Source organism: Megalops cyprinoides, chromosome 25 (assembly GCF_013368585.1).
Source record: "Megalops cyprinoides isolate fMegCyp1 chromosome 25, fMegCyp1.pri, whole genome shotgun sequence".
In the NCBI taxonomy this organism is placed as follows: Eukaryota; Metazoa; Chordata; class Actinopteri; order Elopiformes; family Megalopidae; genus Megalops; species Megalops cyprinoides.
Genome location: NC_050607.1, coordinates 18,425,351 through 18,438,360, shown reverse-complemented (window position 1 = coordinate 18,438,360; position 13,010 = coordinate 18,425,351). Strand labels below are relative to the sequence as shown.

Sequence of the window (13,010 nt, the reverse complement as noted above, 5' to 3'; positions counted from 1 at the left end):
GGGCCCACAGGCACTTAAGCACAACAGTCATATGAAAATTACAGTCCACCTGGCTCTGATAAGGCAAAGCTTTCATCAAAATCCACTCATTTTCACTCATAAAAGAAAAAAAAAGAGTCAAGACAGTGCTCTTGCTAATAAATATCATGACTGTTTTCTTTGGTGCATTTGTTGCTTATCAGTTATTTTTTCTGTGGCACACAGTGTTAGCCAGGATTTCTAAATAAAATCTAAGTAACAATAGTTTTCAGCAATATGGAAAATAAACCAATGGCAAAACATGTTACTTATTATGTACCTGTGTTTTGGTACTGTGAGTCAAGAAAATGTTGATCCAGCATGGATCACAGAAACAGGAAACCCATCTCTCGTGTGACGCCGCTCTGTGACCCCCTCAAAAAGTCTGTTTGGATGTTGCCATAGAGACTGAAGCTTTGCTTTCGCCCCTCGTCTCTTCAAACAGAAGATTATAAGGTGTCTGAAAATGCTAGTTTAATACTGTCAGGCTCCCCGGATAATGACAGGGAAAGTGATGCATAATCAGTTCTGAGAAGAGGAGGATTGTGGAAATCCCCCAGTTCTTGCTGCAGCTGGGGGGGTGGGGGGGGGGGGGTGTGATCGGAAAGTGAAGGATAATGAACGGCCTGCGCAACACCAGGAGCAGCGTTGCCACCGAGCCTGCCTCACTTTGTGGCCTGACGGTAATCAGAGAGACAGAGATCCACTCCCAATGGTGTCCTTTTGAACAGGGAGGTTCACATCCAGACTTCGGCCCTGTGTGTATCTCTGTTGAGCTCACCGAAAGGTGACCTTCGCCCGGCTCTGGTCTGCCGTTTCAGTATGACAGCAGCACTAATTTCATAAAGATACAGTTCTGAATACCAACCTGTCAGGCCACAAAGGCCAAAAATACCATGTTCATAAACACATATGGTTTTATCATACTGGGGGAAACCCATTTGAATGCTCTCTCTATTTAAATGAAAAAAAAAAATTTAATTTGCTAATGCCTATAGTAAGAGAGTGGTTTTCCAGCTCTAGCCCTGCGCAAAAGACCAACCACATCAGGTGAGACTAATGGTGTATGTTATTTACTTTACATTAGAGAGGTTTACCGCACCTGTCCTATCCAAAACAAAGGCATCTATTATTCATGAGCAAAGAGCAAACATCGACCCCCCTGGGGGGCCTCCGTGGTGTCTCATTACGGGCCAAAAGGTGCCGAGCGCGGCGCACGATAGCGATGAAATTTCAAACAGTGGGTGCTAAAAACGTGAACACGGTGGCCGAGTAGCGTGACCCGGATGGGAGGAGCGCCACCTCGCCTATTCTTCGACAGGCTCAGGTGACCCCGTGCTTAAAAAGAGCCTCTAATGGGCCGGCTCGCCCCCGGCGCTACTCGCACGGCAGGCCTGAAAGCGCTGCGGCTTTTGTGTCTCGGAAGGCGCGCTGCCTCGGCTCGAAGCGGGGAGGGGGAGGGGGAAAAGAGCGGGAACAATGAGTGACGGCCAGAGCGAGGTCCGCTCCCCCTCGGTGAAGCGTGTGCGCTCGTTTGCTGTCCCTCGTCGCTCGGGCTGTGCTATTTTTGGCGCCTTGGGGCTTCGGACGGGCCAGGTGGGATAGGTGGAGGGCGGGAGGGGCGGGCACCGCTCCCGGGTGACGGCGGGCGAGCGCGGCCCCGCTAAACTGTAAAGCTGTCTCCGGAGGGCTCGGGGCGCCAGCTCGGACGCGCGTGGCGCCGCCCCGGCCTGGCGGAACGGCGGCCGGCGCTGCCAAATCGCCGGATTGCCCTCCGAAAGCGGCTTTTTGTAAGCGGGGAGGTGATTTAGTGACGAGTTAGCGACGGTGATGGGGGAATATCCGCCCGCTCAGCCCGCAGGTTTACACAGATCCCCTGCCTACACACTGACCAGCAGCTATACACCATTACATTATCACATGATGGGCCTGCATAAATATGAAGGAGACAGCCACTTCCTAAAGCTAACCATCACTAGATAGCAGAGTAGGATATTATGGATAGGATATCATTATGATGATATTAGGATGTCATTATTCATTCATGACAAGGACTTGTTTAGTCCCTATTAGGGCTAATATTAACTTCATTTTTAAAATGATGAATGTCTTCACAAATATGATGAGGGACTTACATACAGGAAAGGGCAAGATTCTGTGTCTGATGAATGTTAACAGTAGCAGGTGAATTATTACATTTACATTTACATTTATTTATTTAGCAGACGCTTTTATCCAAAGCGACTTACAAAAGTGCATACAGTAAGTACAGCGACAGTACGGGGACAGGATGTGTACAGTTCCACAATGAGGCAGTTCTCAGCTGAGAGCAAGGTCTGTTTGAGGACACAGTACTATCAGATTTGTACAATTACAGCCTATAGGGCAACTAATACGATACACGATACAATTATAAGACTGCAATAAACTGAAGACATTTGAGTGGCTAAAATACTAGCTGCGATGATGTGCTGAAGAACAAGGAAACAGACCAGCAATTTTTGACTTAAGCAGGAACTGCGGCTGGGTGAAGTTCGGTAACAATTCATCTGCCACACATCTACAGTGGACTCACTAAAAGCTGCCCTGCCATAAGCTACCAAGCAGGCACGCCGGCTCATGCCAGTTGTCTGTGTCTGATGATGTCACGCATAGACACCACCCACCGCACTCTGACAGGGCCCGACCAGTTTTGACCTAATTTTCTTCTTCGCAATCCAAAAGGTGGGAGGAAGTGGTCCGCGCTGACTTCCCACAGAAGGCCGAGGCCCGTCCGTTCCGCCCCCGAAACGGTCCCAGGCACGACCCTCCGAGCCCGGCCAAAAAAGCGAGGCAGGCTGTCGAAGAACGGGCCCCCTCGCCCCCCCCGCTGGGGGAGCAGATGGCGGAGAGAAGGATCGCGCAGCGCGCTAATCCTGCTCGCCTCTGCCCCGCGGCCCCGCGGCCCCGCGGCGGGGCTTTGCCCACACTCAGCCGGGGCCCGGAGAGCCTAGCTGCTGCCGCTTCCGGCGCGCTAATGCCATTGTGCAACTCCCATCGCCTTAATGGAGTTCCTCTGCCTCTGCATAAAGGCCTCTCCGCTTCAATTCTTATGCAAATTAACGTTTACTCGCTGGCCCAGATCGGGCCAGCGCCCCGTGTAATAAAAATGAGCCGCAAATATTAAGGGAATTTTGTCGGAGAGAGGCGAAAACTTAATTATTGCTCCCGTGTAAAAATATACCGCCTCATAAGGAGTGTAGCATGCGCAGCATAAATGTCAGCTATCAGGCTTGGTGGTCAATGTTTATTCATGAATTCTGGGCAGCCTCCCAAACAATATTTGTTCATTTTACAGAGGGAGGGTACACAGCTGATGTGGCTTGTTTCTGCAGATTCAAATCCCAGCCTTTGACGCATTTGATCAGTTCCACAAAAGGAAGCTTAACACATTTCAGTTTAGGCAGTGCCGACGGCTAACATGAATGGGCCTTCTTTATGGGTTCAAGTTATTGCCCGGTGTAAAGCACCGCCGTCCTCCTGATACTTGGCAACGGTAAGCTTTTATTGGCTCGCCCGCACGTCAATCACTCGATGTTGCAGACCAATACAGTTTTATTTGCTCCTGTTCGCTGTCCTCAGTGAGGATGTATCATGACTGAGAGCACCGTCAGGACTGTAAGCAGCTATAATGGAGATTATGGAGTGTGCTGAGCAGATGCCAACCACAAACTGACCAAAACCCTTTTTTCCTCCTAAACCCCTTGGTTCTGTTCCCCCTGAATGAACTGTGGGCTTCCCTCTTAAAAATATAAGGCGTTTGGAAGCATATCTGAAGCGTTCTTACACATGACACTGCATGGAACCTCATTTGTCCACCCAGACTCACACACAATGACCTCCACCTGTACAAGGCCAAACTGGTGAACACAATGAACTCATTTCAATATTACAAGGACATCACATCACATTACATTACTTTACATGTATTTTGCAGGTGTTCTTGTCCAGAGTGACTTCCAGCACAACAGAACATAAGCGTATCCATTCAAGTTGAATGAGCAACAGTGTCAGACAAGGCTAACAACACTCCCAGACCAGTGAGTGTGAACATAACACCATTCAAGCCCTAACCAAAGTTAACATGGGCATCTGAAGCCAGGTATACTACGATACAATTGATACTAGAACACAGAATCAAAAATACATCACAATAGTACACATAAAATAAACATCAAATACTAGAGGTAGCGGGTGATAGGGGCGGGGACTACAGTAGAACTGAGACGCAGTCTGAAGAGGTGGGTCTTCAGTCTGCGTCAGAAGATGGCCAGTGATTCCGCTGTCCTACCCTCCGCAGGGAGTTCATTCCACCACTGAGGGATCGGTGCAGACAGGGATTGTGTACATCACATATACACATCTTATGCACTTTAAACCTGTGGAATTTAAGAGGAACTAATGGTATAATCCATTCAATGGAAGCTCCCCAGCTGGTCAGTTTGCATTCAGGTCTAATTTACATTTACATTTATTCACTTGGCAGACGCTTTTATCCAAAGCGACTTACATAGGTTACCGTTCTTTACAATGTTATCCATTTATACAGCTGGATACTGAGGCAATTGTGGGTTAAGTACCTTGCCCAAGGGTACAGCAGCAGTGCCCCAGCGGGAATCAAACTGGCAACCTTTCGGTTACGAGTCCTGCTCTTTAACCACTATGCTACACTGCCGCCCCAAATTATCCTCCCACATATCAGACGCTTTCTATAGTCAAGCTGCAGAATCTTTTACCTACCTCTAATTCTGATTAACAGTAAAATAATGTGCACAGAAAAAGTTTAAACTTTCATTTAAAATCTCATTTTCACATTTGTGAGTTGCATATTTAATCATAAAGTGTGGAAAAAAAGTTTCCCACAAAAACATCTGACATGCACTCTGCCCATGCCAGAAGTACTTGAATCCAATACAAACTCAGTGCGGCATAGGCTGGGGAGAAGAAATGCTGTCAATTTGACATGCAGAAGCCTAACTGCTAGGGACAGGGCGAATTTTCCCTCACTGCCAAAGTGGTGCTCCAGTGCCTCTTCCTGTTATGTAATGTGATTGTGAGGCCGCCCGAGCAGAGGGCTTGAGGAGACTTTATTTTAATCTGATGGAAGCGCCAGAGCGATATCCAACGCCGTTACTGTCCTATACCTGATTACAGCCCTGCTCCCCTCCATCAGCACAAATAAAATCACACATTTCGCACACGCTCCCTAAACAACAGGAGGGAGAGGGGCGTGTAATGCAGGTCTTAGCCTCAGACCATTACCGACGTATCCTTCCACTTGGGGGAAGATGATGGTAAGGGAGCGTCTAACAATTCTCAACAATGAATCAGAGGAGCCATTAGCGCAATTGTGTTGCATTGACACTCGCACATTTAAGTGAAACAATGCTGTTGAGAATGTAATATAAATTCCCTTTATCTTCATAGAGAAAGTGTTTCCAGTGCAATTAAAACAGCTGGAGAGACTTAATGGAGATAAACGTTGCCGGGGACCACCGGTTGAGGGCTAAATCATCCAAAAAGCTTGGAAATGGTCCCCCGTTCCCTGCCTTGCAGAAGGCGTCACCGCGAGCGTATTCTCCCGGGTGGCGGCTAAGCTAATACAGGGTAAACACAGATGTGGAGGGGAGAAGTGCTAGCCCAGAAGGGCCTGTGTAAATGACACACGCCTCATGGGAAGGAGGTGGAGATGGTCCAGGTGCCAGGTGAGGAGCACAGAGGAGCTCCTTTCAGTTTCCGTACTGTAACGCGCAATCCCCCCCCCCCCCCCCCCCCCCAAGACAAGACATCAGGCCACAGAGGTAAACCCTCTCAACCAACACGGATTTCCTGCTGCCCTATTTAAATCCAATTACGGTAGGACCCACAGACTACGGTGCTCGGAGACGAAACGCCACCAGGCCGAGCTAGAGGCCCGCTCGCGGATCGGAATGTGAACGGGTGTGAGAAAGATAAATGAGGTGACAAACGTTTCCAGTGGTACAGGGTGTTTAATGAGTGTGTGGTCCTCTTAGCATGTGTGGGCCAGACACCTCTGCCAGCGCTTCTAGTGATTCAATCACCGACTCCAAACTGAATTTAAATAAAGAACGTATGTCTTGTTTGCCAGTGTACATAGTTAAAGCAGGTCTCATGCGATACCACTGATCAAACTGATGCTGCAGCCGCCAAGTACGCTAAGCAGCACCCGTCTGGATTGACTCTGGACCGTCAAGCACATAAGACAGCCCTGCTCCAGAACCACAGTCTTGTAGATTTTTAGTGCCCATCGTGTAAACTAAGGAATGCCCTGAAGGCAACGCCACCAACATTAATTTAGCCTCCTAATTAATCCAATTATGCAATTAAGGGTTTGGCTGCAGCTAAAACTAGAGCCACGGCTGGCACTTACTTCCCAACCAGCCCAACCCTAGAACTGTACAACTATCATTTAAGCGTTTAAGCATAAGTCTTTAGATCAAAACGTCTTTGAATGCATGTTTCCCATTATCTTAATCAGGTGTGTCCAAACTTTTCAATGGTACTATAATTAGGTGTGTATTGTGACATATCTACCTTGGGTGAGGATGCACTGCTCTTGCTTAATTGCACAATTCCCTGGGCTTTTCTTGAACGGGATGAATAAGCATGTTCAGAGAGAGAATGAGGAAACCAGCAATTAGCATTGCATCTGGCTACACTAGCCAGATATATTTAATTAGATAGATGGCATTAACCAGGGAAGTTAGACACAGGTGAACAGAAATAGCTCAGATTCAGTCCAAATGTAATGTGCTTTGTCTCCACCCTTCAACAGAAGAATCTTCTCAGAGAATTTCCCTTACATCAGTTTCTTTTTTCCCCACATTACCCACAAAGGATTTTTGTTCATTTCAGGCACTGCTGAGCGCTTGTGTTCTACGGGTAAGAAAAATAGCACCTGCCTGGATTTGAATCTGGAATAGGGTAAGTGCATTTGCAGCTCGATTCAATCCGGGCGTAAATCACAGAGCTGGGAAATAGTGAAGCCATCCCCATTTATTGTTTGCTGAAACCAATACCGGAAAAAAAAAAGTTAGGCGATATGCTTCTGTTGATGCCACGCCAGGATTTAGGAGGACATTTGGCTGGATTTGCGAGCACTGCATTTGTGCCTTGGCTGACAGCAGACACAAAGGCACAGGGACCATAATGTACACTTGGTCCCCGGTGGCTGTGGGGTGTTGTGTCCAAGCTCTTGACGGGAACACCGGTGGGACTCGGACGAAAGAACCGAGGCACAGACGGGAAACCGCTGCAAAGAGAAGCGACTCGCGTCCGCCGAGCGACGGCCATTTTTTCTTTTTTAAGCCGAAGAGGTTGATGTCATGGCTCCTGACTTGGTGTGTGCGGAGCCAGACGCTGTCCGGCTAATCCCTTGAGCACATTGTCCCCAGAGTATCCCTGAGGGATTACGAGCGTGGTGCCACAGGTGTGTCCCAGCCCGCCACACAGGGAGCGTGGGCAACACGTGAGGACGGTCCCGCTAGGTCACAGAGGAGCCACCGCGGTCCTACAACGTCAGAACTGCTCTGTGATGAGCCGGGCTTAAATATTCCTCTCAATAAATAGGCATCAGGTTTCACAGCCATTGCGTGAATTGATTTAACCAATGCTATCATGACCGATCGGAAAAATGTCCGCATCAGATTACATGACAGAGATATTACAAGACGGAGATTTTGACGATATCAAGGTAAAATATCTAAAGCATATTTTCTGGAAAGGACCTCGCAGAACACCATTCTTCTGTTTAAGCATAAGTACGAAGCCCTGACTCACTGCTAAGCACGTTAACCGCCAGTTAATTCAATCAATCAAAGCCGTGGGAATCGGTTCCTTCCGCAGATCAGGAAGGCTCTAAAATAGCCAGGTATTTCTGTAGTCTACGGCTGCCTGGGAGGCCATAATCTGACCAGAGTGCGACCCTACAGGATCTATGCACGACGTCTAGGATTGCGAGTGCCCTTGGCAAGCGGAGCACACACCTTTGTGTTGAATTACAGCATCAGGTGTCGAGCGTTTGTAGCACCAGGGGCCCCAAAGACCAAAAGGCCATTTAAATTACTATTACATTATCGGCATTCAGCAGACGCTCATATCCAGAGCAATTTACAGGTTTTTACAATGTTATCCATTTATACAGCTGGATATTTACTGAGGCAACTGTGGGTTAAGCACCTTGCCCAAGGGTACAGCAGCAGCGCCCCCATGGTGGAATTGAGCCGGCAACCTTTCGGTTACAAGTCCTGCTCCGTAACCATTCCGCTACACTGCCGTTTACAGAGACGTCGGCGCCGGGCGGTCGCCCCGGACAGGCGAGGTCTGGACGAGTGCACCGCTGGGGTAAATATTGTATTATACATCAACTCTCCGGATCTCCGCAGTCTGACAAGAGGTGCTATTATTTTGACTGCAGGGCTGTGGTGCTCTAATGCTCAGCCAAACAGCTCAAGCGACGGCAGCTGTGGAGACAGGGATGTTTAGAGCGTGGACCGGCAGCACAATACGCAATGACACTATTTTATATAGCGTATATAGTGCCACTTTCTCACCTGCCCCATATGAAGTGATATCAGATTTGTACTGCTGTTACATCACTACATTTGTCATATCAGTGCTTTTTCTACTGTGTGTAAATCTAGGAGTTATGCTTAGCGTCCGCTTTACACATCATGCACAGTTTCATAAGATGCGAGATAAACAACACATAGCATGACAAACAAGCACATCCGCATTGTTTGCGGAAGAATTCCTCCTCAGAATTATCACTCGCGCTCGGTGACATTTCGTGCACACCTAAGTCATCTAAGTTCATCTAGAGAAAACTGAAAGAAGTGCTGGCAAGCCAAATCCAGGGAATGGTTTTGGTAGGACGTGCTGAGTATTCCGTTTTCGTGGATGACTAATAAATGCTTGGAATGTCCAGAACATTCCCTGAGTGTGTGCACGGAGCTCCAGCTCCTGGGGTGTGCGCGCCGCCGCCGCCGCTCTTCTCCAAAGAGAAGCCCCCGCTAAGAAGGACAGCGGCCGATATCAGTCCCGCACACTCGGCCGAGCTCCCGCATTAACGCCGGCCCGGCACTCTCGGTGACGTGATTAACCTCGGCCAACCCCCCCCCCCCCCCCTCCTCCGGGGCTTAGCCGCGCCCACGTCACCCGACGGCCCCCGCTGGATCCTGCCCGGAGGACCGGAAAAGGCTTCCTGTGAGGCCCTACCCCTCCCCCCCCCCCCCTTTAATCATACTGTAACTTATCGTTTCCGCGGCTCTCGCTGGACTAGACTCACAAATCCAAATTAATTTGCACTTTTAATTTGATTAAAAAATTTAACTGGTTTCAGAAGACAATCCTTTAGTGGCTTAAAGCTTAAACATATATTACTCAGACTCTCTCTCTCCCTCTCTTATATACGTACATAAATACACACACACATATATATACATATATATACATATATATATATACACGCACACACACACACACACATATCTGTCTGCAAGCATGAAATCATTCCCACATCAGGAGGTTAATGGCTTCATTGTCTTGGTAAAAAAAAAAAAAAAAAGACGCCCGGCTGCGGAAATTAAATGTAATTATGGGTGATTGTTCTAAGAGAAATCAATCAAAGAGCGGAATGATTTAGGGGGGATTTGGAAGGCTTAGCCATTGTTTAGTAAACACAGTTCAGCTGGTTCAGGCGCTCATATAGCGCCCCTGCAATTCCCATGCCTGTTTATTGCCTCTGGAAGATGAAGCAGAATCCATACGTTGTGCTTCTTTTGAAACTGTGTTCTCTGGTGACTCAGATTCACTCAGACTGGTGACACTAGATAATCATATTATGGAATGTTACATCTCCAGCTAAGGCTAGACATTCACGTCCACTCAAAACCACCGCTTCTCCAGTCTTTTAAAAATATAACCCAAATGAACCATCTTGCTGTGATGCTGTGGTGGTAGATGGGTTGCAGTAAATGATTGTGCAAATGGATAGCTCAAGTTATCTTGTAATTTCTTGTCTTTTTCAATTAGCTTTTTGCAGCAACGGAGCGGTTTTTCAATGATGTAGCACTTGCTCTATTTTGAGTTCTGTTTTGCACCCACCCTCAAGGAGGCAAATCAAGGAGGTGTTCTGTGAAAACCGAGAGAAGAATAATTCTCTGAAGAAGCTGTTTTTATTGAGACCACAGAATCAACCCTATAAACCCGGCAACCGTAATGGAAAGCTAAGAACAGCTTCATCACCGATACCCAGATTGGGTAAAATGCCAGACGCCGAACTGCTTGCTTCCCACGCAACGCTGACACATTCAGGGGTCTGCTAGATGTCTTTGGCGGTATTTTAAATGCACTCAGCTCACACCCTATCACGACTGTTTAGAGTGAAGCCGTCTGGTCAACAGGAGTGAGAAATGAAGCATTTTGCCTGCAGTAATGAACTCATCTGTTCCACTTACCTCAGAGAGGTGAGGCATGGGATTAAATCCACAGAGGTTGCAGACGGTGTTCTTGCACTCGGTGCAGGTGTTGTAGTTGGGAGGGCCGTCCAATCCCACGTTCAGCTCCACCTTGCAGAGCGGGCAGGTCACCTGCGCAGGTTTGGGAGGCGGAGGGGAGGGGTCGGCCCCTTTCGGAGGCCCCGCCCCCTTCGGAGGTTCCGACGCGGGTTTGTCAGATTTCGCGGGGGCGGACTTCTTCTCCTGAGCGGGAGGCGGGGCCGCGGCAGGCGGGGGCTGCTCCGGTTTCTGCGCAGCCGCGGCTTTGGTGTCCGGCGCGGCCGGCTTCCTGTGCCCGGTTGGCGGCGTGGAGGGGGGCTCGTCCTGCACGGCTGAGGTGATCAGGTTGGACGCCGAGCTGAAGATGGACGAGCCGAAGCCGAACATCTTCCCCGAGACGGACTCGGTGGGCGGAGCAGCCGCGGCGGCAGGTTTGGCTGTGTCGCCGAATCCCGCAAACCCAAACAGCTTCCCGGAGACAGACTCGGCGGGCTGGGCGGCGGCGGGCTGGTGCTTTGACCCGCCAAAGCTCAGGCCGAAGAAGCCGGACTCCTGCTTGGGGGGCTGGGCCTGTTGTGGGGGTGCGGATTTGGCAGGAGAGGGGCCGGGGCTGGCTTTTGGTGTCTGTTGCTGAGGCGGACGGCTGGATTTGGGATCCATTTTTGGTGCCCCTCCTGCGGGCTGTCCTTGCTGTTGCGGGGGCTTTTGCTGAGGGGGTTGTTGTTGCTGTGGGGGTTGCTGTTGCTGTGAGGGTTGCTGTTGTAGGGGCTTTTGCTGAGGGGGTTGTTGTTGCTGTGGGGGTTGCTGTTGCTGTGAGGGTTGCTGTTGTGGGGGCTTTTGCTGAGGGGGTTGTTGTTGCTGTGGGGGTTGCTGTTGCTGTGAGGGTTGCTGTTGTAGGGGCTTTTGCTGAGGGGGTTGTTGTTGCTGTGGGGGTTGCTGTTGCTGTGAGGGTTGCTGTTGTGGGGGCTTTTGCTGAGGGGGTTGTTGTTGCTGTGGGGGTTGCTGTTGTGGGGGCTTTTGCTGTGGGGGTTGCTGTTGTGGGGGCTTTTGCTGGGGGGGTTGTTGTTGTTGTGGGGGCTGCTGTTGAGGGGGCTTTTGCTGGGGGGGTTGTTGCTGGGGAGTTTGTTGTTGGGGGGGTTGTTTTTGGGGGGGTTGTTGTTCAGGCGGCTTTTGCTGGGGAGTTTGTTGCTGAGGGGGCTTTTGCTGGGGAGGCTTTTGCTGGGGGGGAGTTTGTTGCTGGGGAGGCATTTGCTTGGGGGGTTGGTGCTGGGGGGTTGTTTGTTGGGGGGGTTGTTGCTGGGGGGGCTGTTGCTGGGGAGGCTGTTGCTGGGGGGGTTGTTGTTGGGGGGGTTGTTTCTGGGGGGGCTGCTGTGCTGCCTTGGCAGCGTCCTGTTTTTGGACAGGAGTGGGGGATTGGGATCCCGTGTTAGGCTGCTTGCCCCCGGCCGGGCCAGGCTGCTCTCCCGGTTTCTGAGCTGCTGCTGTTTTCGGGGGCCCCTGTGCCTCTGCTGGCTTGGCCTGTCCCGCCGCCGGGCCGGGCCCTTTCTGCATGGCCAGCGGGGTCGCGGGCGGGGTCGCCTGCTGTTTGGCCAGCGGGGGGGCCTGCTTGGTCTCGGCGGCTTTGACGGGCTCGGCCTTTGGGGGCTGGGCTGCCGGAGCGGCCTGCTTCCTCTGGGGGGAGCCGGACGCGGGGGTCTGCTTGGGCTGGAGCTTCACCATGGGGGGTCCGGGGGGGTCCATGCCTCCGAGCGCTCGCTGCATCTGGCAGTTTAGGCACAGCCACTCTTTCCCCTAAAACAACAGGGTTACACGTCACACAGGGTCAAAGGGCACCCACGCCCACATTATCAAGGCATGCCAATGAAGCACACTATCCTGATTGGGCGGCAGTGTAGCATACTGGTAAGGAGCTGGGCTTATAACCAAAAGGTTGCCGGTTTGATTCCCCACTGAGGCATTGCTACTGTACCCTTGGGCAAGGTAATTAACCCAGATTGGTCTCAGTAAATATTCACCTGTATAAGAGCTGTGGCTAAGAGTGTCTGCTAAATGACAACAATGTAACGTAACGTGAACTTGAACTTGAATTGTGTGTTCGATGGATGAACTTTAAGACTTTAAGGATCAGCTCTGCTAGGGCAGTTTCCTTCCGTGAGCCTGGTACCGGGCTCCTTTAATCCTCAGATGCTTTAATACTCGACCAATAATTGTTTTTTTGTCATTAAAAATGATCAGACTCTCATTTGGTGCCACACATACGTTAAAAGATCACAGGCAAGTGGTGTGCTCATCATATTCCCAGGGCCTTCTTAAATCTTAATCATCTTAAGATATCAGTATCAGTACCTCCTGACATGCAACAACTTCCCACAATGTTAAAGGACCACAGATATGCCACCCTGCCTGGCTCTCCGTCATTCAGCTATGGGAATAGTC

The 13,010-nt window shown here is 50.0% G+C and overlaps 1 protein-coding gene across 1 annotated transcript in view; it reads right to left on the bottom strand.

The window, feature by feature from the left end:
• LOC118771737 (protein piccolo-like) overlaps positions 1–13,010 on the bottom strand; it is a 95,221-nt gene that overhangs the window by 77,282 nt on the left and 4,929 nt on the right. The window contains exon 3 of the mRNA XM_036519743.1: positions 10,536–12,365. Coding sequence (XP_036375636.1) covers positions 10,536–12,365 — 1,830 coding nt within the window. The remainder of the gene's footprint in view (positions 1–10,535; positions 12,366–13,010) is intronic.